This window comes from Podarcis filfolensis, assembly GCF_964270895.1.
Source record: "Podarcis filfolensis genome assembly, chromosome: 4".
NCBI lineage: Eukaryota > Metazoa > Chordata > Lepidosauria > Squamata > Lacertidae > Podarcis > Podarcis filfolensis.
The window spans coordinates 9,207,081-9,234,082 of record NC_139607.1 but is presented as its reverse complement, the minus strand read 5'-3'; the positions used below and the strand labels follow the sequence as shown (position 1 = coordinate 9,234,082).

The following is a 27,002-nucleotide window of genomic DNA, read 5'->3' as shown; positions in this document are numbered from 1 at the left end:
ATTTGGGTCACGGTTCTGCCCCATGGGCCTTTTAAGTGCTTGTAAATTTCTTTCTGTACGTTCCTGGGTGCAGCAAAATAAAGGGAAGAAAAAAAGGCTGAGGGGGAGTGTTGGATGCCAAGAGTAAATTTCACAACAGGGGCTTAATTCTGCTCCAAACTGGATTTTTCTTGTCATTTGTCTTGGCACTCTCGTAGTGGAATCTTGCAATACTGATTTATTGTTTGTTTTTGCTTCTGTTTTATTTTCCCTTATCTTAATATGAGTTGTTCAATATACCCCAACAGCTATTGTATTATGCAACGCTTTTGGAATGTGACACCCATTAATGATGTTATTTTTCTGTTAAGCTGGGGCCATTTTGAAATCAACCACAAACTTCCATTCCAACCAGGACTTTAAAGGAGTCTGCTGGATGTCAACAGAAGCAGATTTTAAAAAGAGGAGGGTGAATGAGGGTTTTAAGAAAAGATGAAGGAGGGCTAAACTGCAGTCCTAGTTTTTAGACAATGAAACCGTCCAAAATGATGCTGTATTGTGTTAAGGGTGCCTTGGCCAACCTGACATCCTTGAGATGTTTTGGACCACAACACAGGTTGATGAAGGCTGCAATGAGGAGTTTTTTGTACAGCCAAATTTCATGGTCATGCGAAACAGCCTGCCAATAGAAATTTCTTGCAGGGTTGGTTCGAAACTGTATTTATAATTTTGTGTTTGTTTTTGTGTCAAAAAGACCTCCCCTGTCGGACACCTGTTAGTTCTCCTGCACAGAGCAATGGTCCTCTTTTTTCTTTGCCCTCACTATCCCAGCCTCCTCAAGTGTCCTGATTAAATTGAAACATCATGAATTGACAGAAGCTGCCCAATCCCAAATGCCCCGATATGTTATCCTCTTCTTATGTTGTCCTCATCTTCCATTTAATGTGATCTACCCACATGATGTATCACAATGCTACATGTGACACAATGACATCATGGAGGCCTATAAACAAAATAACGTGGTATGTCACAGTCAATCAGATTAAATAAGAATTTAAGATAAGAGCTGTGCTGGATCAGGCCAAAGGTTGCTCTAGACTGGGGTCCTTTTACTGCTAGCCTACGATGTCAGAGCCAGTGTGGTGTAGTGGTTAAGAGCGGTGGACTCGTAATCTGGTGAACCGGGTTCGCGTCTCCGCTCCTCCACATGCAGCTGCTGGGTGACCTTGGGCTAGTCACACTTCTCTGAAGTCTCTCAGCCTCACTCACCTCACAGAGTGTTTGTTGTGGGGGAGGAAGGGAAAGGAGATTGTTAGCCGCTTTGAGACTCCTTAAAGGAAGTGAAAGGCGGGATATCAAATCCAAACTCTTCTTCTTCTTCTTCTTCATGTGAATGAGTATTGGTATAGTTGACAACGTTCAGAAGTTCCCAAACTACTGCTGCTGTGCTGGCGAGGAAACAAACCGGAAGCTGGCTTTGTGCAAAGCACGTTTCCCTCAAATAAGCTGCAGTCAGGAAGCCAAGCAAACTTTCTTTAGGGTGTCGGATTTTATGTCTCTGATGCCAGAGCAACTTGCTCACCAGTCTTTACTGGGTGAGGTGGCATTCGCTGTTCTACTTCAGGCACTGTGCAAAAGCTGACCCTTCAAGCGTCCCTATTTTCCACGGACAGGCCCAGATTTATGGAAGCTGTTCCAGCTTCTGATCTGATCCCAGAATGTCCCGCTTTTCCTTCGGATGTCTTTATTTTCATCAGAGAAATGTTGGAGGGTATGGAGTTATGCAAACAACAACAACCCTCCACTGAGCCAAGGAGATAAGTAACTATACAACCTTTAGAAGACGTCTGATCGCAACCTTGTACAGTGGTACCTCGGGTTACAGATGCTTCAGGTTACATATGCTTCAGGTTACAGACTCCACTAACCCAGAAATAGTACCTCGGGTTAAGAACTTTGCTTCAGGATGAGAACAGAAATCGTGCGGTGACGGCGTGGTGGCAGTGGGAGGTCGCATTAGCTAAAGTGGTACCCCAGGTTAAGAACAGTTTCAGGTTAAGAACAGACCTCCAGAACGAATTAAGTTCTTAACCCAAGGTACCACTGTATTGGGAAGTTGTTTTTTATGTTTAATGTTTTATTATGATTTTATATATGTTGGAAGCTGCCCAGAGTGACTGGGGCAACCCAGTCAGATGGGTGGGGTATAAATAATAAAATTATTAGAATACGAGGGTTTTCAAAAGCAGCACAGTTGGTTAGAACATGGTGCTGATAATGTCAAAGTTGCATTTTCTATCCCTGCTTATTTCTGCCTTGCCAGGGATTGGATTAGATGATCCTCAGGGTACCTTCTAAGTCTACAATTCTGTGATTCTATGATTATGGAATTGGACACCCCTATTTCCATTGGAGAAATGTCGGAGGGTGTGCAAAAGCATCACAGGATGGCTCCCTCGATCTTTCCAGAGGAGTGAGAGAGGCCCACAAGCGCCAGAGTCTCATAAGCAGGTGGATATTCCCAGAAAGCATTGAGTGAATAGGCCTGCAGGCATCCATAGCATCGTATCAAAGTGAGGCTTGCTTTCTCCGCCTTTCCTCGCCGCTCTCCTTTGAAAATAATCATATCATATCTCATTGGGTCATAAAGAACTTGATTTATTGAAGCCAATTCATGAGACACTAAATCATTTCAATAAAAACAGCTGCATTTCACAGCTTTCGGTTTTATCCCATTAAAATTTCAAGTCTATAATATGCAATTATGTGTATACTCAAAGTAAAGATATTATTTTCTGTGTGGGGGGAAAAAAGGAAGTATAAATTTCTCCCCCTTAATTTGTAATATATTCAGGCTTGACAGTACTAATTTGCACTGCAAAGTAATTTGGGCATAAGAAGCATATGTCAACATGAGGAGTAGCTGCAGTTTTGTCTCTGGAGGATCACTTAAATCTGTCTTGTTACAGATATACTGTAGTTGATTTGCTCGTCTTAATTTTTGACCCAATAATGATAATTTATGAAATTCAGATCCTTCTTTTTCTTCTTCTTCTGAGAATTTGCAATACTTGGGAGGGTAGAAAAGGCAGGAAATATGCCTTATAATTAATTTCTGTTCATAGGACTATTTAGTGAAAGCAGAGACACCCCAATGTCATGTTTTGCGATGCAGGTACATGCTACCCAAATTAAAGATGGGAAAATAGCACTCCATCATAATTTATATGGAATAATGGGATTGATTTGCAGGGGGGTTTTTTGGGTGTCCAGAAAGTGAATCTGGATTCTGAATTAAGGTTGGAATCAAGGCCTTGAGTCTTCCTCAACCTGAACAGAGGCTGTAGGACATAAAACAAAGACATAAACATGTTACAGACCATATTGCGGCCTTAATAGTTCAGGGTAGGTTGCTCCTATATGTTGTGGCCAGTTATCCATTGCCAAAAAAGAGGATTTGCAACATTCCCCACTCAAAAAAGTGGGGAGGACATCATTTTGCATCAAATTTGTATATGGTAAATTATATGTACAGTGGTACCTCGGGTTACAGACACTTCAGGTTACAGACGCTTCAGGTTACAGACTCCGCTAACCCAGAAATAGTATCTCGGGTTAAGAACTTTGCTTCAGGATGAGAACAGAAATCACGCGGCGGCAGCGGGAGGCCCCATTAGCTAAAGTGGTGCTTCAGGTTAAGAACAGTTTCAGGTTAAGAACAGACATCCAGAACGAATTAAGTTTTTAACTTGAGGTACCACTGTATAGACACACATTTAGAAATAATTGCTATGCTTTATAAAGCATAGAATACTATAGACACCAGACGACTTGTGTGCTTGCTCAGACTAAGTGCCAATAGCTGTTGTTGGGCCACTCCAAGACCTCCCACTTATTATGGTTCCTTATCTGCAAACCGGACTTGGACTAGACGACCTTCAAAGAGAAGACTGTAATAGAGAAGATAGCGAACGTGGTGCTCCCAGATGCTGTTGGAGTCTGCTGTCATCATCCCAAAACATTGGTCATGCTGACAGGGGCTGATGGGAGTTGGACTCCAACAGCATCTGGGGTTCCCCAGATTGAGCATCAGTGGACCACACTGTAAACCCTCAATTCCTTGTTTCATCAGAAATGATGATGAGATAGCGATGAGATGGGAGTGTGTACATACACAGGCAAGGATGCTTTTGTCATACCACCTACAACCCTTGAAAATCTATGATCCCCAGTCTCTAGTCTAGACGCACAGTTATTTGCAACCGGGGGCAGCTCTGTTTATTTCATGTTGGGCAACAGCGCTGGGGGTTCGAAGTCTAGCTCATGTTTATCTTCACATCAGCTCTAGAGCTTTGTGTAGGCTCGGGTTATGGAGAGAAGCTAAGCCTTTGAGGTTTATGTGGGTTGTGATTTCAGCCTTAATGTGCTTATCGCTCCTGAAAATCTGGCCCCAAATTCCTCCCAGAACGCCTTACAAACTTGCAGAAATACTTGAAACTAGAGTTGACGTTCACCATCTGCAATGTTGAGAAAGGAGTCTGACCTCCCACTGAATATGAGGATGTGATTCAGCTTGGAACATGATGTACAGATATGGGTAAAAGTGAAATGAATCAACTGTTTAAATAGGGGGTAAGGAAGGATACAAGAGACTTCTGAGTAAATATGAGTTGGGCGTTAGCAATGCAGCAACAGAAACAGCTTCACCTTAAAATCAGCTCACATCTGCAGTGAGGTGGTACAAGAAAACATCTCTGCTGATGTTTTGAGACTTCTCTGTAAAAAAAAAAGTTGTGAACAAAGATGTTCACAATGGCTTAATTAATTTGAAATATTCAAATATTAATTCACATGAATGATTGTTCCTCGGAACTTTCTGGTAATGTTTGGATAATGACATTGTGCTGTAATGAGATTCCATTGTAATGAAGAACAAGCAGAGTGGAGAAATAAACTAGTGACAAGCTAAGGGCTGATGTGCCCATGCGCCACCAGTGGAATATGTGAGATGGAGCTTACCTAGTTCAGAGATGGAAATGCAACAGTTTTCGACTTGCAAACAGGGCTGCTTTATTATATTTCTATGCTGCTTTTCATTCAAATGAATCGCAAAGCAGCTTACAAACAATACACAGCAATAACTTAATGGAGTCTAATAAAACATCACAAATACAATACAGATCATAGAATAATTATCAAATCATCAGTAAAACAATTACAATCTATAAAGCACTATTATTCACTAAACAAATAAGCTAAACAGTACAATTACAACAAAAGTCAGTCTGAAGGGGTTTAGGTAAACAACTATCTGACGTTTAGAAGACATCTGAAGGCAGCCCTGTTTAGGGAAGCTTTTAATGACTGATGTTTTAATGTATTTTTCATTTTTGTTGGAAGCCGCCCAGAGTGGCTGGGGAAACCAGATGGGCGGGGTATAAATAATAATAATAATTATTATTATTATTATTATTATTATTATTATTATTATTATTATTTAATATTTCATCTGTTCCCTCCCCCTCACCACTGTGGTACCCTCCTTGTAAACAGAGACAGCATTAGCGAGTACAGGCACCCCATTTTTTTGGGGGGGTGTAACGTCTATAGTTACCCTTCATACCCAGACAGCATGACGGCAGTTCCAGAGGAAGAAAACATTTTACTAGAGCAGCAAGAGAATGGTACTCAGCCCAGCTCAGAAGCATTCTGGGAAAATGAGAGTGGTGGGTAGCTGTAGTCTCTCACTGAGTACTCAGAGGGTCTCTCGTTGATTCCCCAGGGAGGGCTGCGAGTGTTCCCTGCCTGAAACCCTGGAAAGCTTTTGCCAGCCAATGTAGACAATAGAGCTAGATGAATCAATGATTTGACTCAGTCTAAGGCAGCTTCCCATGTCCTTACGTTCATTTGAGAGTGCCATTAGTGCACCTCCCTAATAGAAAAGCTGAAAATAAAAAATAAAAAGAGGCAGTGACTGACATGATCCCCAGTGAACCCTTTATCAGGACCTGACGTTGGGCCTTTTTGAAGCAGCCGCCCTTTCCTTGCCTGCTTGCCCTTCGTTTCAATGATGATGCTTAAAATAAACATACACACTGTTATCATCCGAGTGGTTTTTTTGCATTGGCTCCTAGATGGTAATGGCCTGTTTCCCTTTCCTTCCTTCCACAGTCTCCAAACTCTCACAGTTACCCAGATATGGAAGCTGTACCCCTTTTGCTGAACAGCATGAAGGCAGATCCAGAAGAAGACTCCTTGTCCACAGACCATTTCCAAACGCAAACTGAGCCAGTGGACTTGTCGATAAACAAGGCCCGGTCATCCCCCATCGCTGCTTCGTCTTCGCCTGTGTCCATCACCGCCTCGGCATCGTCTCCTTCTTCCACTTCAACATCCTCTAGTCGGCCAGCCTCGTCACCCACAGTAATAACGTCCGTCTCTTCAGCGTCTTCTGCACCGTCAGTATTAACGCCAGGCCCGCTCGTGGCATCTGCATCAGGTGTTGGAGGGCAGCAGTTTTTGCACATAATCCACCCAGTACCCCCGTCCAGCCCCATGAACCTACAGACCAACAAAATGAGTCACGTACATCGCATCCCAGTCGTGGTGCAGTCGGTACCCGTGGTCTACACAGCGGTGAGATCACCAGGGAATGTGAACAACACTATCGTAGTACCGTTACTGGAGGACGGGAGAAGTCATGTCAAAGGTACGGTGCCCCTCCCCCCAGGTGTGAAATGTACTTGAATTTTAAGAAGGGTGAAGCCCAGACTAACTAGTAGCTCATGCTACTATTAGAACACCCAATCGTTTTGCAAGCCTATGGGAGCTTTTCCTTCTTATCTTACATGTGGAAATGTAAGACTGGAGACAAACACTTGTTAACTGGAGAAGCATGGGGAAAATACCAAATATTAAGCCAGAGGGCTAGCATGATAGAGTGTCTACAGGACAACTGCCAAGTGGGGAGACTCCAAATTAAATTCCACCATTGCGCTGGGAACCATCCAGCTCAACTGAAGATCTGCTGGATCTTAACCCCAGTCATCCCAGCAGATCAAGCCACAGGATTGTTCTCTCAGTGTCTGTGTATTTAGCAGAATGCCAGAAAGGGACATAGGCTGGCCACCAGATTATAAATCTGGATAATACAGGCTTCCTGATCAGACTGCCTACTACATGTGTACAGCTGTACCATATATAAGCTCCTCTTTCAGATGTTGCTCCAAATATGTGGACACGGGCGATAAAGAGTTGGTGGCTTGTGGATGTTGGGGGTGGGATTAGTTTGGACTTCCATATGTCCGAATTTTCTCGAATGTTACCAGGAAGCAGAGGTTTGGCAGGTAAACCAAAAAAACTCAACAACTTTCATCGTGTGAACATCGTGAATGTCAGTGGTAGTGATCTTCTTCCCCGCTCCTCTATTCATACAAGTAGGGTGTATTTGTGTGTGTGTTTGTGTTTGTGAATAGTCCCAATTTGTTCGTGAAATGGAAGATGTCACAGCCATTGTCATCTTGTGCTTTTCTTCCTCCCTGAGGAAGTCACCAGTAATATAAAGTCAATAGTGGGGTAGGAGAGCTGGAAATGATGCCAATCTATTTCACATCTGGCAACCAATGTGCCCCTTTTGTTTCAGACAGTACATGGTAGACAAGTATAAAATGTCGGGGACACAATTTTTTCACAGCTCTCTAGCGTATACAGTGGTACCTTGGGTTACAGACACTTCAGGTTACAGACTTCGCTAACCCAGAAATAGTACCTCAGGTTAAGAACTTCGGTCAGGATGAGAACAGAAATCATGCGGCAGCAGCGGGAGGCCCCATTAGCTAAAGTGGTAAGGTAATGGTAAAGGTAAAGGTACCCCTGCCCGTACGGGCCAGTCTGGCCAGACTCTAGGGTTGTGCGCTCAACTCACTTAAGAGGCCGGGAGCCAGCGCTGTCCGCAGACACTTCCGGGTCACGTGGCCAGCATGACAAGCTGCATCTGGCGAGCCAGCGCAGCACACGGAACACCGTTTACCTTCCCGCTGGTAAGCGGTCCCTATTTATCTACTTGCACCCGGGGGTGCTTTCGAACTGCTAGGTTGGCAGGCGCTGGGACCGAACGACGGGAGCGCACCCCGCCGCGGGGATTCGAACCGCCGACCATGTGATCGGCAAGTCCTAGGCGCTGAGGTTTTACCCACAGCGCCACCCGCGTCCCGTAGCTAAAGTGGTACCTCAAGTTAAAAACAGTTTTAGGTTAAGAACGAACCTCCGGAACAAATTAAGTTCTTAACCCGAGGTACCAGAAGTAATTCCAGTGTTAACTCTGGAAGTGTATATTCAATTCTCACCAAACTAAGCCTCCTGGAACAAAATATATACCAGGAGGCTTCATTTGGTCAGAATCAAGTATATACTTCCAGAGTGCTTTTAAGAATGTGATGATGGCAATGATGGAGTCAGTGAGCCAGGCATTATTGTGCCTCTGGATGCTCTAGAACAGGGCTGTCCAACAGGTTGATCGCAATCTACTGGTCAATCATGGGGTGTCTCTGGTCAATCCTGGTTGATCTTTGAACCCCCACCAAAACGCCCCCCAAAAAGCTCAACAACTCTGACAACAGGTAGATCACTGCCAGTTTTTTAATAATGTGAGTAGATCGCAGACTCTTGGAAGTTGGATGTCCCTGCTCTAGAACATAAGAAGACCCTTGCCAGGTCACGCAAGCCATTCCAACACCTTCTTCTCATAGTGGCCAACCAGATATTCCCAGGGGAAGCGCACAAGCGGGACCTGCGAGCAAGAGCACTCTCATAACTTGTGATTCCTTGCAACTGGTATTCAGATGCATATAATCCCTCTGACGGGGAGGTAGAATAGAGCTATTGTGGCTTGTGGCCATTCATCGCCTCACCCTCCCAGGAATTTGCCTAATCCTCCTTTTAAGCTTTTCACTTTGGTGGCCATCCCCACCTGTGATAGAGGACCACCCATGATAGACAAACACACTCTCCTAGCCATGTATTGTGAACTGCTGGCTTCTTGACAACACCCTTCCCCCCCCTCCCTTTTGGAATCCCAGGCAGCTGCAAAACTGGGAGATTTATCAAGCCCCTAGTGCGCCACTATATGTGACTTGGAGGGTTGCATTCAATGTGTCTGGTCAGGAGTTTTGCAGGCTTGCACTAAAATTCCCACTATACCCAGCACCATGTGCAAGCTCAAGGATTGAGAGTTAGCAATAGCCCTCCAGGTTTGGATAGGGATGGCGGCTGTATTCACGCTACGGCATAGAGAAATGGTTCATATAGCAGTGGAACCCAGCTAGTATTCTGCATGCTGCTTGCACCAAACATCTGCTCAAACTAAGAGGAAAATCTCACACTGGATTTGGCTCTGGTCTTAGCGAGCTTTAAGGATGTGATAACAAAACAGTTTATTAGACATAAAGGTAAAGGGACCCCTGGCCATTAGGTCCAGTCGTGACCGACTCTGTGGTTGCGGTGCTCATCTCGTTCTATAGGCCAAGGGAGCCGGCGTTTGTCTGCAGACAGCTTCCAGGTCATGTGGCCAGCATGACTAAGCCACTTCTGGCGAACCAGAGCAGCACACGGAAACGCCGTTTATTAGACATAACTATCAGCCAAATGATCCTAAGCTAGTACAGCTTGATACTGTTCCATCCGCAACTTGAATTGCATTTGATTTCAGAAGAAATGGATTTTAGGGAGATTTCTTTAGCTAATTAAAGAGAATAGTTACATAAAGGACCAAAGGACAAAGATGCTCTGTTGAGAAAGACCCGTGTGACTGGCCCTGCCTACACCATTCCACTATTTAGATCCTGCTTGAAATTAGGAGGGCTACACCTCAGGGAAGATGGCAGGTGAGAGACTTTATCCAGCAAACCAGTGCTCCATAAAATCAGCATGTTCATATACGGTTTTATCTGGGCCAGATTTTTTTCAGGGTAACATTTCTTTCCTTATTGCTGTATTGTCTGAGCAGAAGTGACTCCACAAAAATTTCTTACCACCATTTCCTTGTCTGGTTTTGTATGTGAGATTCCTCCTGGCTGCTTTTGCAAAACAGAAATAAGAAATCATTCTAGAAAAACACCTTTTGATAGTTAGCCTGTTTATTCACAGGGGGAAACCAAATAGTCACGAGCTTTGTAAAGTTGGGTGAATGTCACTTATTTTCTACTTATTTTGTGTTGTGTAGGCTCCTATGATGTAAGTAATGGGCCCGCCTGCTAGTTTGTTATGAATAAAAAATCATTTTCAGTTAGAGCTGAATAATTATTTCACTATTAATATGGTTCTTCTTAATTGTATTTCACTATTAATATACTTCTTCTTAATTGTATTTCAGTTCAACGATTACTTTGATAAAATACATATTTTGTTATATGAAAATGGATTTGGATACCTATTAGGTCCATAAATTACCATATAGCATATATTCAACACAAAAAACAGCGACAATTTGTTGTTGACAAAGGACAGCTGGACATATAACCGCCCCCCATTACCTTCAAGTAGCTTAGGACCTCATCAAACCTAAATCCAGCCCTGTAGAGAAGATAGGTGTCCCCACCCACAATAAAGACCTGAGATACTAGCAGAACATAGCATACTTTGTTGTCCCTAGCAGTATATAAAGAGGCAGCTCTTTTAAAGATATTTAGATTTATTTATTTATTTTAAATCAGTATTACGTTTCATTAAGGGATTTTGTAGCAACAGTGAAGCCTTTGGCACCTATTGGCTGAAATGGTGCGATGTCATAGAATGTTTAGAAAGGTGGACTGCTGAGGAAAGTGTACAGTAATTTAAGGTCCAGCTTTGTGGGCTGAAGTTAATGGTAGTTTGGTTGGGTGCAAGAATGGAGGAGTCAAGGTCACTTTTAGATATGTAGAAGTGTCTTGTCTAGAAACCTGGGCTCAGAAAAAGCTATGTCCTGCTCTTGTTCAAATCTGTAATTGCTTTTCTTTCCCCCGGCTTTGTTTTATGTTGGATGGTGAATCAGTTATATATTAGATACTTGATGTGATTTAGGTCTCAACACTCTTGAGAATTCGATTTCCTGTAAATGGGTGTGAGTTCTACAGTGTTCAATTTAAAATGAAAAAGGTTTAACGTTTTTGCTGTGGAAAAACAACAACACACCATCCTCATAGATGTGTATCTGAGTTATACGTAGGTAGGTTTCTGCAGATGTCCATAGCCTCTATTAATCCTGCGTGCCCCTGGCAAATTATTTTGCTCGTGAAATTACTATAAATAATGACTTTGATTGGACAGAGTAATTAATAGCCTATGGTAGATTAGCAACGAAACGCATGTATAGGAGCTAACCCCACCTTCTCCCATCACACAAGCGCACACAGTTAACTGCTTAAACCGCACAGTCCCATAAAATCTCAATAAAGCCTGAAAAACTGTGGAGTATGTGTAATCTTGCTATAAATTGCAATAAAAATTACCCTGTAGACTCTATATTATGATCATTAAGTTCATGGATGCTGCTGCTGTGTACATAAAGTTTTATGGAATAAATCGACCAGTTTTGCTGCCCCTATCAGAAAGCAAGCTGTTTTTGATTTAAAAGTTGATTGGTGTTCTCAGAGCATTTTTCCAAGAGCGCAAACCATTTGTAATGGCCTTTAGTGGAAAGCGGGTTGGGCGCTGGGGTGAGAAGGCCTTGTATATCTGCCCTGCATTGAGGGTACTTTATTATGAGGCCTGGGAGAAGTTACATGTTTTCCGCAAAACGCACATTTGCACAGCTGCTCTGTGTACATTAAATAAACCTCTGCACAATGTCTAATCTCACTGGGCTTCATTTGGAGTATATTACGTCTCCCTGTATTTGTTTGAAATGCTAAGCAGTACATTTAATTTTGTACTTTTTTTTCTGCATCACTTCTCTGCCCAACAGCAGGATGTTGCTTTCCTTTTCCAGGAACTATGTGGTTTATTCCAAAATCCTGTTGTTGAGATACTGGCAGACTATTATTTTCTGCTACACCAGTGGGATTATAATTTATCACCTCCAGAAAACACTCTTCTCCCCTTCCCTCACATTATTATTATCACAGTCACACCTCGGGTTAAAGTAGCTTCAGATTGAGCATTTTCAAGTTGCGTTCCGCGGTGACCTGGAAATAACGGAATGGGTTACTTCCAGGTTTCGCCGCTCGCGCATGCGCAGACGCTCAAAATGATGTCACACGCATGCGCAGGAGTGGCAAATCATGGCAGGCGCGGGTTGCATTCTGCTCAGGATGCGAACGGGGCTCCGGAACAGATCCTGTTCGCATCCAGAGGTACCACTGTGTTATTATTGTTATTATTAATAATACACCACCCATCTGGCTGGGTTTTCCCAGCCTGGCTTTAGGAAAAGCTTTCTGATTTGTTAAACCACGGTGTGCTGTGACATCCAAATTAGAAAACTGTGGTTTAAACACTTCCTGCAAACCAGGACCAGGCTTGAGAGGCCTAGCCCATCATTAATCCCCTTTTTCTGACAAGAAATGGGCAGAGAAAACAGCTAGCAGAGGAAGCCAGCATTTTCAGATGCAGCCAGCAGTCACAGAGGAATTCTAGAAGTATCACCATTGCCTAGAAAGTGTGGTTCTGTCTGGCAGACTGAGCAAGCAATGTTAACTGAGGGGTGTGTGTGTGTGTGTGTGTGTGTGAGAGAGAGAGAGAGAGAGAGAGAGGGAGGGAGGGAGGGAGAGAGAGCGCAGCATGCCTCCAGTTTTAATCCAGAAAAAAAGACTATTTTCCAGTTATCAAAAAACCTGGGAACCAGCAATTCAGGAAAAGTAAATATGAAGTATTATTATTATTTTTATTATTACTACACTCAATAATTTGGTTCTTTCCCATCAGATGGCAATACTTCACCCCAAACAGACTGTATTTCCAGGCATAAAGAAAAACAAGTGTTCTCACAGAGCTTTAAAAACAACCCTCCGCCCTTTCTCTCTTGGTTTTCATTGCTTGGTATGATTTTTTTTTAATGCTTTTGCTTCAGAGTAAATTTACATCCTGAGAAATTCAGTCACGCCCACCTTGAGTGTGGGAGTTTATTCCAAATATAGACTGAGATTTGCTTCCGTTCTATAATACCAACCCAGTTTATGGGAATTAATCATCTTTGGTAGCTGCGAGGGATGTCCACAAAGATGTATTAAGCATTAAGCTGCCTTGGATTCATTATAATTCAGGATATCTGGTACAGTAGTAGTCATAAAAATGTTGACATTCAAGATCTCCAGGATTTCAAGTTTCAGTGATGTAATCCCGATAATAGCTTTCCTTATAAAGCCCTGGCCTGTTGCTGAATTCTTGAGCATGAATTGCATTGTTAACAGATTTGGCCTCATACATAAACATGTAAGATCATTGGGATCTTTTGATTTTGAAAGGGCACCCCCACCTTTAAAAAAATTCCCCACTGTCAGGAACATGTACCCTAGCTTTCCAGGTGAAAAACGAGATGATCTGAGGCAATACTGCTTTAGTCTGTTTGAAGAAGCAAGGGTAGTCTCCTATGAACAGTTGCTGTATGGTGGTATCTCCTCTTGGTGGTTTAGTCATATGATGCTATCATTTATCTGTCTTCTCTAGTCAGTCAGATTGATTTGTTGGAAACCATGGGTGACTTCAAACGTTATATAAAAATACATTTTAGCAGCACTTGGGGTGTATGGTGTCTTATAGGAAGGAGAGCACTTTTCTGGGGGAAATGTAATCATAGCTGTCAACTTTCCCCTTTTTTAAAGGGAAATTCCTATTCGGAATAAGGGAATTTCTCTTTAAAAAAGGGAAACGTTGACAGCTATGGTTGTAATACTAATACTAATATATTTATACCCTGCCCACCTGGCTGGGTTTCCCCAGCCACTCTGGGCGGCTGCCAACAGATTAATAATAATAATAATAATAATAATAATAATAATAATAAAGTGATAAAACATCAAACATTTAAAACTTCCCTAAGCAGAGCTGCCTTCAGATGTCTTCTAAAAGTCAGATCATTATTTATTTCCTTGACATCTGATGGGAGGGTGTTCCACAGGGCGGGCACCACTACCGAGAAGGCCCTCTGCCTGGTTCCCTGTAGCTTTGCTTCTCGCAATGAGGGAACCGCCAGAAGGCCCTCGGCGCTGGACCTCAGCGTCCGGGCAGAATGATGGGGGTGGAGACGCTCCTTCAGGTATACTGGGCCGAGGCATTTTAGGGCTTTAAAGGTCAGCACCAACACTTTGAATTGTGCTCGGAAACGTACTGGGAGCCAATGTACCAAGTCCGGTGTTATATGGTCTTGGCAGCCACTCTCTCTTTTTTTTTTTTTTTTGATAAATGTTTATTAGGATTTTACAACACATAAAAATCAAACAAATACATATCAACACAAAAAACAAAAAATACACACTTGGTAAAAAAAAAGAAAAAGAAAAAGAATCCACTTTTAAATTTCAAGGTTCTATATCCCTCTTTCCTGACCTCCTCACATCTCCCTTTTTTGTGTTCCGTCAAATCAGCAAATTCTAGCCCTCTTTCATCTCATTTATAATTGTGTACTCCCACTTGTTATATCTCTAATTTCCCCTCTTTTTTAGATCCTTTTTTTCCCCATACCTCTTTTAACCATATCCCAAATGCCGTGTTACCTTTACATCCCACATCATTTTAACATTCAAACAATTTACTATATTTCTGTAGATAATCCTTGAACTTTTTCCAGTCCTCTTCCATCAACTCTTCTCCCAGGTCTCGAATTCTGCCAGTCATTTCTGCCATCTCCATATAGTCTATCACTTGCATCTGCCATTCTTCCACGGTGGGCAAATCTTGTGTCTTCCAATATTTAGCGAGAAGTATTCTTGCTGCTGTTGTTGCGTACATAAAAAATGTTCTGCCTTTCTTTGGCACCAATTGGCCGACTATGCCCAAAAGGAAGGCCTCTGGTTTCTTAGGAAAGGTAAATTTAAATACCTTCTTCAGTTCATTATAGATCATTTCCCAGTAAGCCTTAACCTTTGGGCACGTCCACCAAAGGTGAAAGAATGTTCCCTCAGCTTCTTTACATTTCCAACACTTGTTATCAGGCAGGTGTTGGCGGCCACTCTCAGTCACCAGTCTAGCTGCCGCATTCTGGATTAGTTGCAGTTTCTGGGTCACCTTCAAAGGTAGCCCCACATAGAGCATGTTCCCATTCTGGTCCCTGGTCCTGAATAGGGTAACTGTGCCCCTGAAGGACCAGGTGCGCAGCCTGGGAGTCATTTTGGACTCACAGCTGTCCATGGAGGCGCAGGTCAATTCTGTGTCCAGGGCAGCTGTCTACCAACTCCACCTGGTACGCAGGCTGAGACCCTACCTGCCCGCGGACTGTCTCGCCAGAGTGGTGCATGCTCTGGTTATCTCCCGCTTGGACTACTGCAATGCGCTCTACGTGGGGCTACTTTTGAAGGTGACTCGGAAACTACAACTAATCCAGAATGCGGCAGCTAGACTGGTGACTGGGGGCGGCCGCCGAGACCACATAACACCGGTCTTGAAAGACCTACATTGGCTCCCAGTACGTTTCCGAGCACAATTCAAAGTGCTGGTGTTGACCTTTAAAGCCCTAAACGGCCTCGGCCCAGTATACCTGAAGGAGTGTCTCCACCCCCATCGTTCTGCCCGGATGCTGAGGTCCAGCGCCGAGGGCCTTCTGGCGGTTCCCTCATTGCGAGAAGCAAAGCTACAGGGAACCAGGCAGAGGGCCTTCTCAGTAGTGGCGCCCGCCCTGTGGAACGCCCTCCCATCGGATGTCAAAGCGATAAATAACTACCTGACATTCAGAAGACATCTTAAGGCAGCCCTGTTCAGGGAAGTTTTTAATCTGTGATATTTTAGTGTATTTTTGGTTTTCTATGGAAGCCGCCCAGAGTGGCTGGGGAAACCCAGCCAGATGGGCGGGGTACAAATAATAAATTATTATTATTATTTTTATTATTATTCTGGGGTAGTTTGTCCACCTTTGGTCCCCACTCTGCACTCAGCTGTCATCTGTGGCTCCAAGAAGCTGTCAGGAGGCAACAACGGCCTCATCCCACCATGGCCATGCTGATTGGGTCAAATGGGAGCTGGAGTCCAGCAACATTGGAAGGAACCAATGTTGGCTACCTAATGGGATTTAGTACAGTGGTACCTCGGGTTACAAATACTTCGGGTTACAAACTCCACTAACCTGGAAGTAGTACCTCAGGTTGAGAACTTTGCCCCAGGATGGGAACGGAAATCGTGCGCCGGCGGCGCAGTGGGAGCGGGAGGCCCCGTTAACGAAAGCGCATCTCAGATTAAGAACTGTTTCGGGTTAAGAACGGACCTCCGGAACAAATTAAGTTCGTGACCCGAGGTACCAGTGTACTTCGTATGCTCATATGCAAACCTTCTCTCTGTCCCGTTACAACAGGGAAAACCATAAATCCCTCCCAAAATTAATTACAGGCCTTCGGCAAAACCTGCAAATTGCTTGTCCAAAATTGCTCATCCACACACTTCTCAGTGAAACAGGTCATTATTCCCTTTCCACAAATGGGGAAGTGGGACTGAGAGTACAGATATTATTGAATTCACCTTATAAATTCATAGTGGCTGTAAGACTTAAACCTGCTACTCCTGGACCCAAGTCCAACTTCCCATCCTATGGATATTATAGATAGTGCCAGTTATTGAACCACTTATTCCTCTACTTGGGTAGTTTATTAAGATAATGGTGCTTTGTTATTGATTGGTATTCCAATACTGACATTATTAATTTAAGGGGAAAGAATAGCCCAAGTCTCTTTTCTTCCTTATTCTTCAAGAAAGAAGTTTTCCTCCAATTTTCTGTGTTCTCTTACTACAATAAATGAAGTGTCTCTGTCTGTTACCAAATCAACTCATGATGTGTTTAATCCAGCCATGCAACTGATAAGTCTACGAAGACATATTAGCCAACACAAGAATTAATTGTGCATATAGAAACCCCACATGTTTATCTTGCATTTCAGTTCTGGTGTCTAGAAAAGTTGAGGAGGAAATCTAGATATAAGGCTGTGTTTAGCAGTGATGTGGATATAGATGGATATGGATATTATACAAACACATTGGGGGGAAACCAACCCTTGTTCGTTCCTTCAGGATATAATTCTTTTTTCCTGTATGAGATTAGTTCCCATTTGTTGCCAAATGTGTGTTCTCTAAACTCAATGGGATATTTTAAAAACAGTAACCAATACCAAAACCCCCACAGTGTTCTGCTGTTTGTTTGTTTGTTTTGCTTTTTGCTTTGGGTTAATTTCGAAGCTGCAAACCTTCTCCAAAACAAATAACAAACATAGGTTCAATTTAAGGTTAGTCCTTGTCTCAAAACTTAATATAACTTGAATGCAAGGTTCAACCTACAACAAAAATGGGTTTGTTTGAACATATTGAGAGACATTTAGTAGCAGCAGCAATAATATTTCATTTATGCATCATTTTCCGTGAGGCATCCTGAAGCGATTTAATATAATAAAATACATACAAGAGTTACCATATTTTTTGCTCTAGAAGACTCACTTTTCCCCTCCAAAAAAGTAAGGGGAAATGTGTGTGCGTCTTATGGAGTGAATGCATGCTGCGCAGCTATCCCAGAAGCCAGAACAGCAAGAGGGATTGCTGCTTTCACTGCGCAGCGACCCCCTCTTGCTGTACTGGCTTCTGAGATTCAGCATATTTTTTTTCTTGTTTTCCTCCTCCAAAAGCAAGGTGCGCCTTGTGGTCTGGTGCGTCTTATAGAGCGAAAAATACGGTGTGTATATATAGTGAAAAAGTTAAAAGAATTACACATATAAAACCAAGTTTGAAACTATAGTTTAAGAAGACACATAGAGAATGCACCTGTCTGATATGTAATGGGAATGACGATGGGTAGGAAGATGGCATCTTCCTATCCCGAAGAAAGGAAGAAAGAAGAATTTGGCTGGGCACGTAGCTAATGGGCACCCAGTGAAATTATTTCAGCAGTGGCATAATATGGTGGTGCTACTCTGCCTCGATAGTAGCAGAAGTAGTACTACGAGTAGTTAGTATTTGTTTTGTGTTAGATGGTGCCTTTAGGTGGAGATATTTATTGGAAATGTCAGCTTATGCATTGGGGGGGTGTGAGTTTTCATCTGCCAGCCGATAACGGGGGCAGGAAGGCAAGTTGGAGTAATTGGAAAGTGACAGGGCAGTAGCAGTGATTTAGGAAATCACCCCCTTTCACCTCGAAACATTTCCTTCAGTCACATCTTATCTTTAGGTCTCTGAGCTTTCTGGTCCCGTCCTATATTTAGGAAGTGTTCGTCCACTTCACTAAATCCCCCAGAAAGGGCAGCACAATTAAAAGTGATGGTAGATCATGGAAAAGCCAGGTATAGAGTAAGCTACTGGGGTGGAGGGGGCGGGAATGCCAGGGAATCAGTGTGCAGACAAATGCAAGTGATGTCTTCCAGTTTTGTTGTTGTTGGGGCGTTGCATGAATCTAATTATGCACAATCAATACATCATATTTCTGACAGCAGAACTCGCTTATGATTAGAAACTGTGATGGCCCTATGTCAATTCACAAGGCAGGTCATTTGTGTTGTTTGAGGATTATAAACATACTGGGTGTGATCTAACAGAAACTGAACATTTAAAACATTTACCTGTTTTCTGTCAGTTATATAACATATACGCAAACAACAGTGGGGTGCTGTGATGGTTTGTGTATGCTCTTCGCAATAAGCACCTTCTGCTCACTCAGAGAAATATTTACAGTTCTTCATTTTACTTTTTTTCCAATTTTTTTAAATTAATTTTGCAAGCTTATAGCAAATACAACACAACACAAAAAAGAAAACATATAAAAAGAAAAACAAACATATAAAATTTCTTCCAGTCAGAATCCAAATTAATTTCCATTATTAAGTGACTTCCTCGAATCCTTCCTAACTGGTTTTCATTAAATCTCATTTTAGCAATTTTCCAATATTCCCTTTCTAATATAATTAACTAGTTCAAATTACTAACTTCCTTTCTTTTCATCATAATCTCAATCCATAGTATTATGCAATTCAACATACTTTAATCCTAAAACAATTTAATACTTGCAGGTATTTCCACTTATATTATATTATAATATTTAGCTAGATATTCCTTAAATTTCCTTCAATCTTCTTGATATTTCTCCTCTTTCTGATCACGGAATCTTCCAGCTCCAAAAAGTCCAACATCTTCATCTGCCCATCTTCCACTGTTGGCATTTCTTGTGATTTCCAATTTTGGGCTAATAAAATTCTCGCTGCAGTTGTGGCATACAAAAACAATTTAACGTCTTTTGGGGGCAATTCCATTCCTATTACAGTTCTTTATTTTACATATGTACAAGCAGCACAGTACAATCATGCATCCGAATCGTCAGGTTCAGATTCAGGGAGTGGTCTTCTGCTTCTTCTCCAACAGAAGAGGCGGGGGAGCTTCATGGGACGTCTCTGATCCCTGTGCTTTAACCCTCTCCTTTCCTGTGCCAAAGGCACAGGCATAGGCTTTCCGTCTGATCCTGAGCTCCCTATGCGGTGCTGGGGCTCTGCTTCAGCAGTGGAGAGCCTTCCCGCCTCCTGGCTCTCTCCCTCTTCCCCTTCCGTCACTTCCTCTCTGTCTCCTTCTGACTGTTCCCACTCTGACTCTTCTCCTCCCCCCGATTCAAAGGCGTTCCTTGGCAGTCCCGTGACAGGTGCAAACTCTTTGGGGTTTGGGGAAGAAATCTCCAAAGCACAACTACACATTTAGCTGTCACTAATGCTCCTGCCAACCTAGCAGTTCGAAAGCACGTCAAAAGTGCAAGTAGATAAATAGGTACCACTCCAGCGGGAAGGTAAACGGCGTTTCCGTGCGCTGCTCTGGTTCGCCAGAAGTGGCTTAGTCATGCTGGCCACATGACCCGGAAGCTGTACGTTGGCTCCCTCGGCCAGTAAAGCGAGATGAGCGCCGCAACCCCAGAGTCGGCCACGACTGGACTTAATGGTCAGGGGTCCCTTTACCTTTACCTTTAATGTGCGTGGGCACCTTGTGATTTCTCTGTAATCTTCCTTGTGCTGGAGTGTAGGTGAGGCCCAATACAGTGGTACCTCGGGTTAAGTACTTAATTTGTTCCGGAGGTCCGTTCTTAACCTGAAACTGTTCTTAACCTGAAGCACCACTTTAGCTAATGGGGCCTCCTGCTGCTGCTGCGCCGCCGGAGCACGATTTCTGTTCTCATCCTGAAGCAAAGTTGTAAACCCAAGGTAATATTTCTGGGTTAGCAGAGTCTGTAACCTGAAGCGTATGTAACCCGAGGTACCACTGTATGTATGAAGGCCTGCACAACCTCTGCGTGTCCAAGCTGAAGGCAGCCACATATTGGACCGGCCTGCCAGGTGTTTGGCAACACTTCTGCTTCAGGATTCCTACCAGAGCAGCAAAACCAGGCATTTTGTGGGCTGCATTAATAATAATAATAATAATAATAATAATAATAATAATAATAATAATTTATTTATACCCCAGCCATCTGGCTGGGCTTCCCAAGCCACTCTGCGCGGCTTCCAAAAAAATATTAAAATACTATAATACATCAAACATTAAAAGCTTCCCTAAACAGGGCTGCCTTCAGATGTCTTCTAAAAGCCTGGTAGTTGTTGTTCTCTTTGACATCTGGTGGGAGGGCGTTCCACAGGAAAGGCGCCACTACCAAGAAGGCCCTCTGCTTGGTTCCCTGTAACTTGGCTTCTCGCAGTGAGGGAACCGCCAGAAGGCCCTCAGTGCTGGACCTCAGTGTCCGGGCAGAACGATGGGGGTGGAGACACTCCTTCAGATATACTGGACCAAGGCCGTTTAGGGCTTTAAAGGTCAGCACCAACACTTTGAATTGTGCTCGGAAACGTACCGGGAGCCAATGTAGGTCTTTCAAGACCGGTGTTATATGGTCTCGGCGGCCCCTCCCAGTCACCAGTCTAGCTGCCGCGTTTTGGATTAGTTGTAGTTTCCGGGTCACCTTCAAAGGTAGCCCCACGTAGAGCGCATTGCAGTAGTCCAAGCAGGAGATAACCAGAGCATGCACCACTATGGCGAGACAGTCCGCAGGCAGATAGGGTCACAGCCTGCATACCAGATGGAGCTGGTAAACAGCTGCCCTGGACACAGATTTGACCTGCGCCTCCATGGACAGCTGTGAGTCCAAAATGACTCCCAGGCTGCGCACCTGGTCCTTCAGGGGCACAGTTACCCCATTCAGGACCAGGGAATCCTCCACACCTGCCTGCCTCCTGTCCCCCCAAAACGGTACTTCTGTCTTGTCAGGATTCAACCTCAATCTGTTTGAGCTGGAGGCTCTCTCAAGTTTTGCAGGTTTGGTGTGCCCTGCTTTTTCAACATTAAGGCACTACAGCTGTATCTCAGCATGCCAACAGTTCTGTTAGAAGTCCCACTCCCCCAGCCCGCCAGCGGTTCCCTGCACATGGAACTATGTTAATATTCAGCCTCCGTGTCCAAGAAATGATCGTCTTGCCGCATTAGCAAACTTACTGCATAATTAGTTGCATAATTCAGAAAGGGCAAGATAATATAGCTGCCATTTTAAAGCCACAGCTAAGTGATGAAGTTGATGGAGTATCATTTGCAAATAGGCTCTAATACTGAAGGATGTTTTCCCCCTTTAGGTTGCTAACGGGGAATTGGGAATTGATGGTCTCTTACGTTCTATGAATCAAGTGATTCTAGTCGCCGCGTACAACTTCGCAGCAAAGCAACAACAACCCATGATTTGTTGTAGAGGTTAGTTAGGCAATTGGCATTATTGACCAAAAAAGAGAGAAAAAGATTGCCTTAAAATTCTAAAGTATCTCTTAAGAAATTGCATTTGCCTATTCCTTGCTTGAATATCCCAGCTGTTCGCTGCTACAGAAGGCAAAGCCACTATGCCATTTGATACTGTCTGATTACAGAAATCTGTGGATTGAGCTTTTAGCAGAAGAGCAAACATTTCAAGGGCCCTCATAAAGCCACAACAGGATTTGATAATATAGAGTGCCTTTGCGAATATAATTCCAATGATGATTATGGTGAGCTCAGTCCTCTTGAGATAGGCATTTGACCTCCCCCCTCTCCCACCATGTAAGCCTCTGTCATCGAATCTTTGTGATTCCCATTGGGTCTTTTCCAGTTTATGTTCTTCTGTATTTTCTGTTTATCTACAGTAAATCGAGATTGGGACTTGTTCCTTTGTACTTCAGATGAATAAGCTTATCTTTCAGGAAGTATTTTTGTATGGTAGAAGAATTCTTCAATATATATCCCACATAAGAAGACCTCAGCTTTACCATATCTTGGAGACTGATAGGAAATTAACATTTTTTAAAAAAAATAATACAGTGGATTTTAAAAATACCATGTGATTGTGACAACTTGGAATAAATTTTCACCATGAAAGGATGGCCAAGAATTTGATTTATTTCATAGAATTGGAGAGTTGGAAGGAACCCCAAGGACCATCTAGTCCAGCCTCCTGCAATGCAGGAATTTATTTATTTAAAAATATTTTAGGCCACCCTTTAGAACAGGCACCCACAAACTCAGCCCTCCAGCTGTTTTCGGACTACAGTTCCCATCATCCCTGACCACTGGTCTTGCTAGCTAGGGATGATGGGAGTTGTAGTCCCAAAACATCTGGAGGGCCAGGTTTGGGGATGCCTGCTTTAGAACTAAGCCCTCTCAAGAGGGATTTCAACTCTGAAGTATAAAATTACAATAAAAACAAAGCCACTATAAAACATTTTAAAATATGAACTCCAATGTAAGCAATATTAGGGTGACTTTCTAATGTCAAAATGGAATGTGTCAATCTGGCATCATTGTAAACCCGACGAAGACCTGCGTGTTTCCTTAAACATGCACATGAAACCTCTTCTTTATATATTAGTTCTAGAATTACTGCCGAGATCCAAAAATGTCAATTGCCCCATTAGAAAATTCAGCAGACTGCAAAACTTGCTTCTCCCAGATCCCACCTTTCCCTTCCTCCCCCACAACAAACACTCTGTGAGGTGAGTGGGGCTGAGAGACTTCAGAGAAGTGTGAGTAGCCCAAGGTCACCCAGCAGCTGCATGTGGAGGAGCGGGGAAGCGAACCCGGTTCACCAGATTACGAGACTACCGTTCTGAACCACTACACCACACTGGCACTGTTCCACCACATCAGAGCCACTGTGGAAAAGGCCCTGGCCCTAGTTGAAACCAATCTAACCTCCTTGAGACTTGGGACCTCCAAAGTGTTGTTATTTATGGACCTTAAGGTCCTCCGTGGGACCAGGAGAGGAAGTCCCGTAATTAATCCTGTGCTTCTAAAATGGCATTCAGTGGTGGTACATGACACCAGTCAAGCTTGCGAAAATTTATCATTTGCCCGATAATAAATGTTGGAAATGTAAAGAAACTGAAGGTACATTCTTTCACCTCTGGTGGACATGCCCAAGGATTAAGGCTTTCTGGGAGACGATCTATAATGAAATGAAAAAGGTATTTAAATATACCTTTCTGAAGAAACCAGAGAAGAAACCAGAGGCCTTTCTCCTGGGCATGGTCGGCCAATTGGTACCAAAGAAGGATAGAACTTTCTTTATGTATGCTACAACAGCAGCAAGAATACTTATTGCAAAGTATTGGAAGACACAAGATCTACCCACCCTGGAAGAATGGCAGATGAAGGTGATGGACTATATGGAACTGGCGGAAATGACTGGCAGAATCCGAGACCAGGGAGAAGAGTTGGTGGAAGAAGACTGGAGGAAATTTAAAGACTATTTACAGAAACACTGCAAAATTAATGAATGTTAGAATGATGTTGGAATGAATTTATGTGACTTTAGCAGAAATGTTATAAAGGTTTAGGAAAAAACAGACTGTTAATTGGTGAAAGGAGGGAAAGTAAATTTATATTAATATCAAGATAAATTTACAGGACAAAAATTTGAAAGGAGGGAAAGGATTTGCTGAAATGGAAAAGTGACCAAGAATACAAAAAAGGGAGGTGTGAGGAGGTCAAGGAAATAGGCTAATGAAAGAAAACAAATGGGAAGAGTTGCTGTATTTTTTTTCTTGACTTTTCCTTTTGTCTAATGGATGTTAATTCTCTGGTTTTTTTTTCCTTTGTGATTTTTCTTTTTTCTTTTTTGTATTTCATCTTGTCTTGTTTAAAAGGATGTTCTTTTTTGATGTTTCTTTTTGTACTTTAAAAAAAAAGCCTTTAATAAATATCTTATAAAAAAATAAAAAAATAAAATGGCATTCAGTGGGTAGACTCTGCTATGGCTTCCTGCTGATAAAATCCTGAACAAGGCAGTGCACACACACAAACACACACACACACACACACACACACATACATACATCTGTTGTGAAATTCCTGTGTTTTCTGCACTTTGCTAACATTTCTTTCTGACCTGACTTGTATTTAAGTCCTGCTTAAACTTTATTAAAGGTAAAGGGACCCCTGACCATTAGGTCCAGTCGTGGCCAACTCCGGGGTTGCGGCGCTCATCTCGCTTTATTGGCCAAGGGAGCCAGCATACAGCTTCCGGGTCATGTGGCCCGCATGACTAAGCCGCTTCTGGCGAACCAGAGCAGCGCACGGAAACGCCGTTTACCTTCCCGCCAGAGTGGTACCTATTTATCTACTTGCACTTTGATGTGCTTTCGAACTGCTAGGTTGGCAGGAGCAGGGACCAAGCAACAGGAGCTCAACCCGTTGCGGGGATTCGAACTGCCAACCTTCTGATCGGCAAGTCCTAGGCTCTGTGGTTTAAACCACAGCACCACCCGTGTCCCTTTAAACCTTATTACTTCAGAGCTAAATGCTGCGTCATTTGTTAAGCTTTCATCGTCCATATTGTCAAGCTACCTAAATCTGAAAGGAGTTATGTGCACAAAAAGGTAGCATTCTTTCCAGGTGTGATTTGTGGCTTCTAAAAGGTGGGGTGTTGTTTTCGGTGCTGCACATTTGCGCTGTGTGTTGTATTTTGCCTGTCACGTGAGATTGCTGCTGTGAGGAGCCTCACGACTCTTACCGCCCAGGTTACCTAGGGGTGGCTGTTTTCTGTAGTACCAGCACAGATAATTGCTATAGATGTAATTGCTGTCTGCAGTTCTAAGAATACTTGCGCTGAAGGGAGACGTTCTCATAAAGTGTGGGGGCCGCTGCCAGAAGCAGCCGCCTCAGCTCACCTCCCTGCTTTCTCCCCCATTAATGCCTCCTAAATTAAAAGACCTGGCATGAGGTCATCGTGCTTTCAGTTCCTCTGCCCCCACAGCGGCAATGAAGTGTGGAGGTGGAACATGGCAATGCGATGGCATCACGTCTTAGATCTTTGTTTACTGGGTGTTCGGGAGAGCAAAGAGGAGACATGGGGTTGCTGGGTCCATTTTTGCCTTAATAGGAATCAGCCCATTGAGCAAAGTGGGACCCGCTTCTGAGAAAATTCCTTTAGGGTCAAACTGCAGGCCTGCTTCTTTAACCCCACCCCCTAACCCTAGTTCTTAGATCAGTGGAGTGACATTACCAGCTATCTATGCAACACGGACTTGTCTCCATATATCAGCATATGGGAACATGAGGGTAGTTCGTGTCTATTGCAGAATGAGCTCGGAGGCTAGCTAGAGATGCCACAACATTATTTTGCATTTCTGTTTTGTTTTTAATTTTAATTTTTAATTTTCATTATTACCATTTCCAAAATCACATTCACATTCAAATTTCCACCGTTAATATCTTTCTTTATAATAAATTTCCACTGTTAATATCTTTCTTTATAATAATAAAAAAAATTCAACGACTTCCCTTCTTCCCCTTCCCTGGTTCCTTTGATCTTTCCCACAATTCTTGCATATTCTTATATATCCATTTAAGTCCACTTTCTCCCCTTATTCTTCCTTTATTATATATCATACTGTTGAATTTATCTTAATGCTGCTAGCATTTTCACTTGTTTTCCACTCCTCATTATATACTTGATCTTCTTGCTCTCTTATTTTGCTTGTTAGACCTGCTAACTCTGCATATTCTATCATTTTTTAATTGCCAATCCTCCTTACCCACCATTTTGGGGCTAGCAAGATCTGAGCTGCTGTGGTGGCATACATTAAAAAAAAAAAAAGAATTCTGACTCCTGGGTACTTCTGTCTGTACCATTCCCAGAAGGAATGCCTCTAGTTTGGGGGGAAATGTTTTTTAAACATTTTTAAAATCTCATTATATATGATTTCCCAATACTCTTTAACTATTTTGCATGCCCACCACATGTTTTGCATTTGTTCTCATCAGGAAGTTAAAGTGTTTAGCCACATGTTTGCTTAATTGATTGATTATAGGTATCTGCGAGCCAGCTTGGGAGCCCCACGAGCCTAAAAGGTGGGGTAGGAATATTTAAGTACAGAGGTACCTTGGTTTACTAACTTAATCCATTCTGGAAGTCCGTTCTTAAACCAAAGCGTTCTTAAACCAAGGTGCACTTTCCCATGGCAGCAGGGGACTCAATTTACAAATGGAACACACTCAACATGTTCTCATTCCAAGGCAAAGTTCACAAACCAAAACACCTACTTCTGGGTTTGCAGCATTCTTAATTAAAGTTGTTCATAAACTGAGCTGTTCTTAAACCAAGGTACGACTGTAAAAGGAAATGAGTACAATGATTGCATATAGTAGAATTAGCTGGAGGTGTTCCCTAAGCTGACTTTAATCCATTGTGTATCTTTTATTTCCCAGCACAAATGGACCCACGTGGCCTATCTCCCAGACAAATTAAAAGTGACAGTGATGACGACGACCTGCCAAATGTGACCTTGGATAGTGTTAATGAAACTGGATCCACAGCTCTCTCTATAGCCAGAGCTGTTCAAGAGTAAGTATTAAGTTTTCAGGGTGGACGCCAAGGCGGATGTTCCTAA

At 42.9% G+C, this 27,002-nt stretch overlaps 1 protein-coding gene across 5 annotated transcripts in view; it reads left to right on the top strand.

Moving 5' to 3' along the window:
• Positions 1 to 27,002, top strand: part of KLF12 (KLF transcription factor 12) — a 231,328-nt gene that overhangs the window by 128,464 nt on the left and 75,862 nt on the right. For all 5 annotated transcript variants that reach the window (XM_083610928.1, XM_083610926.1, XM_083610927.1 and 2 more), the window contains exons 3-4: positions 6,151 to 6,688; positions 26,821 to 26,956. In XM_083610928.1, the coding sequence (XP_083467054.1) occupies positions 6,151 to 6,688; positions 26,821 to 26,956 (674 nt within the window). The remainder of the gene's footprint in view (positions 1 to 6,150; positions 6,689 to 26,820; positions 26,957 to 27,002) is intronic.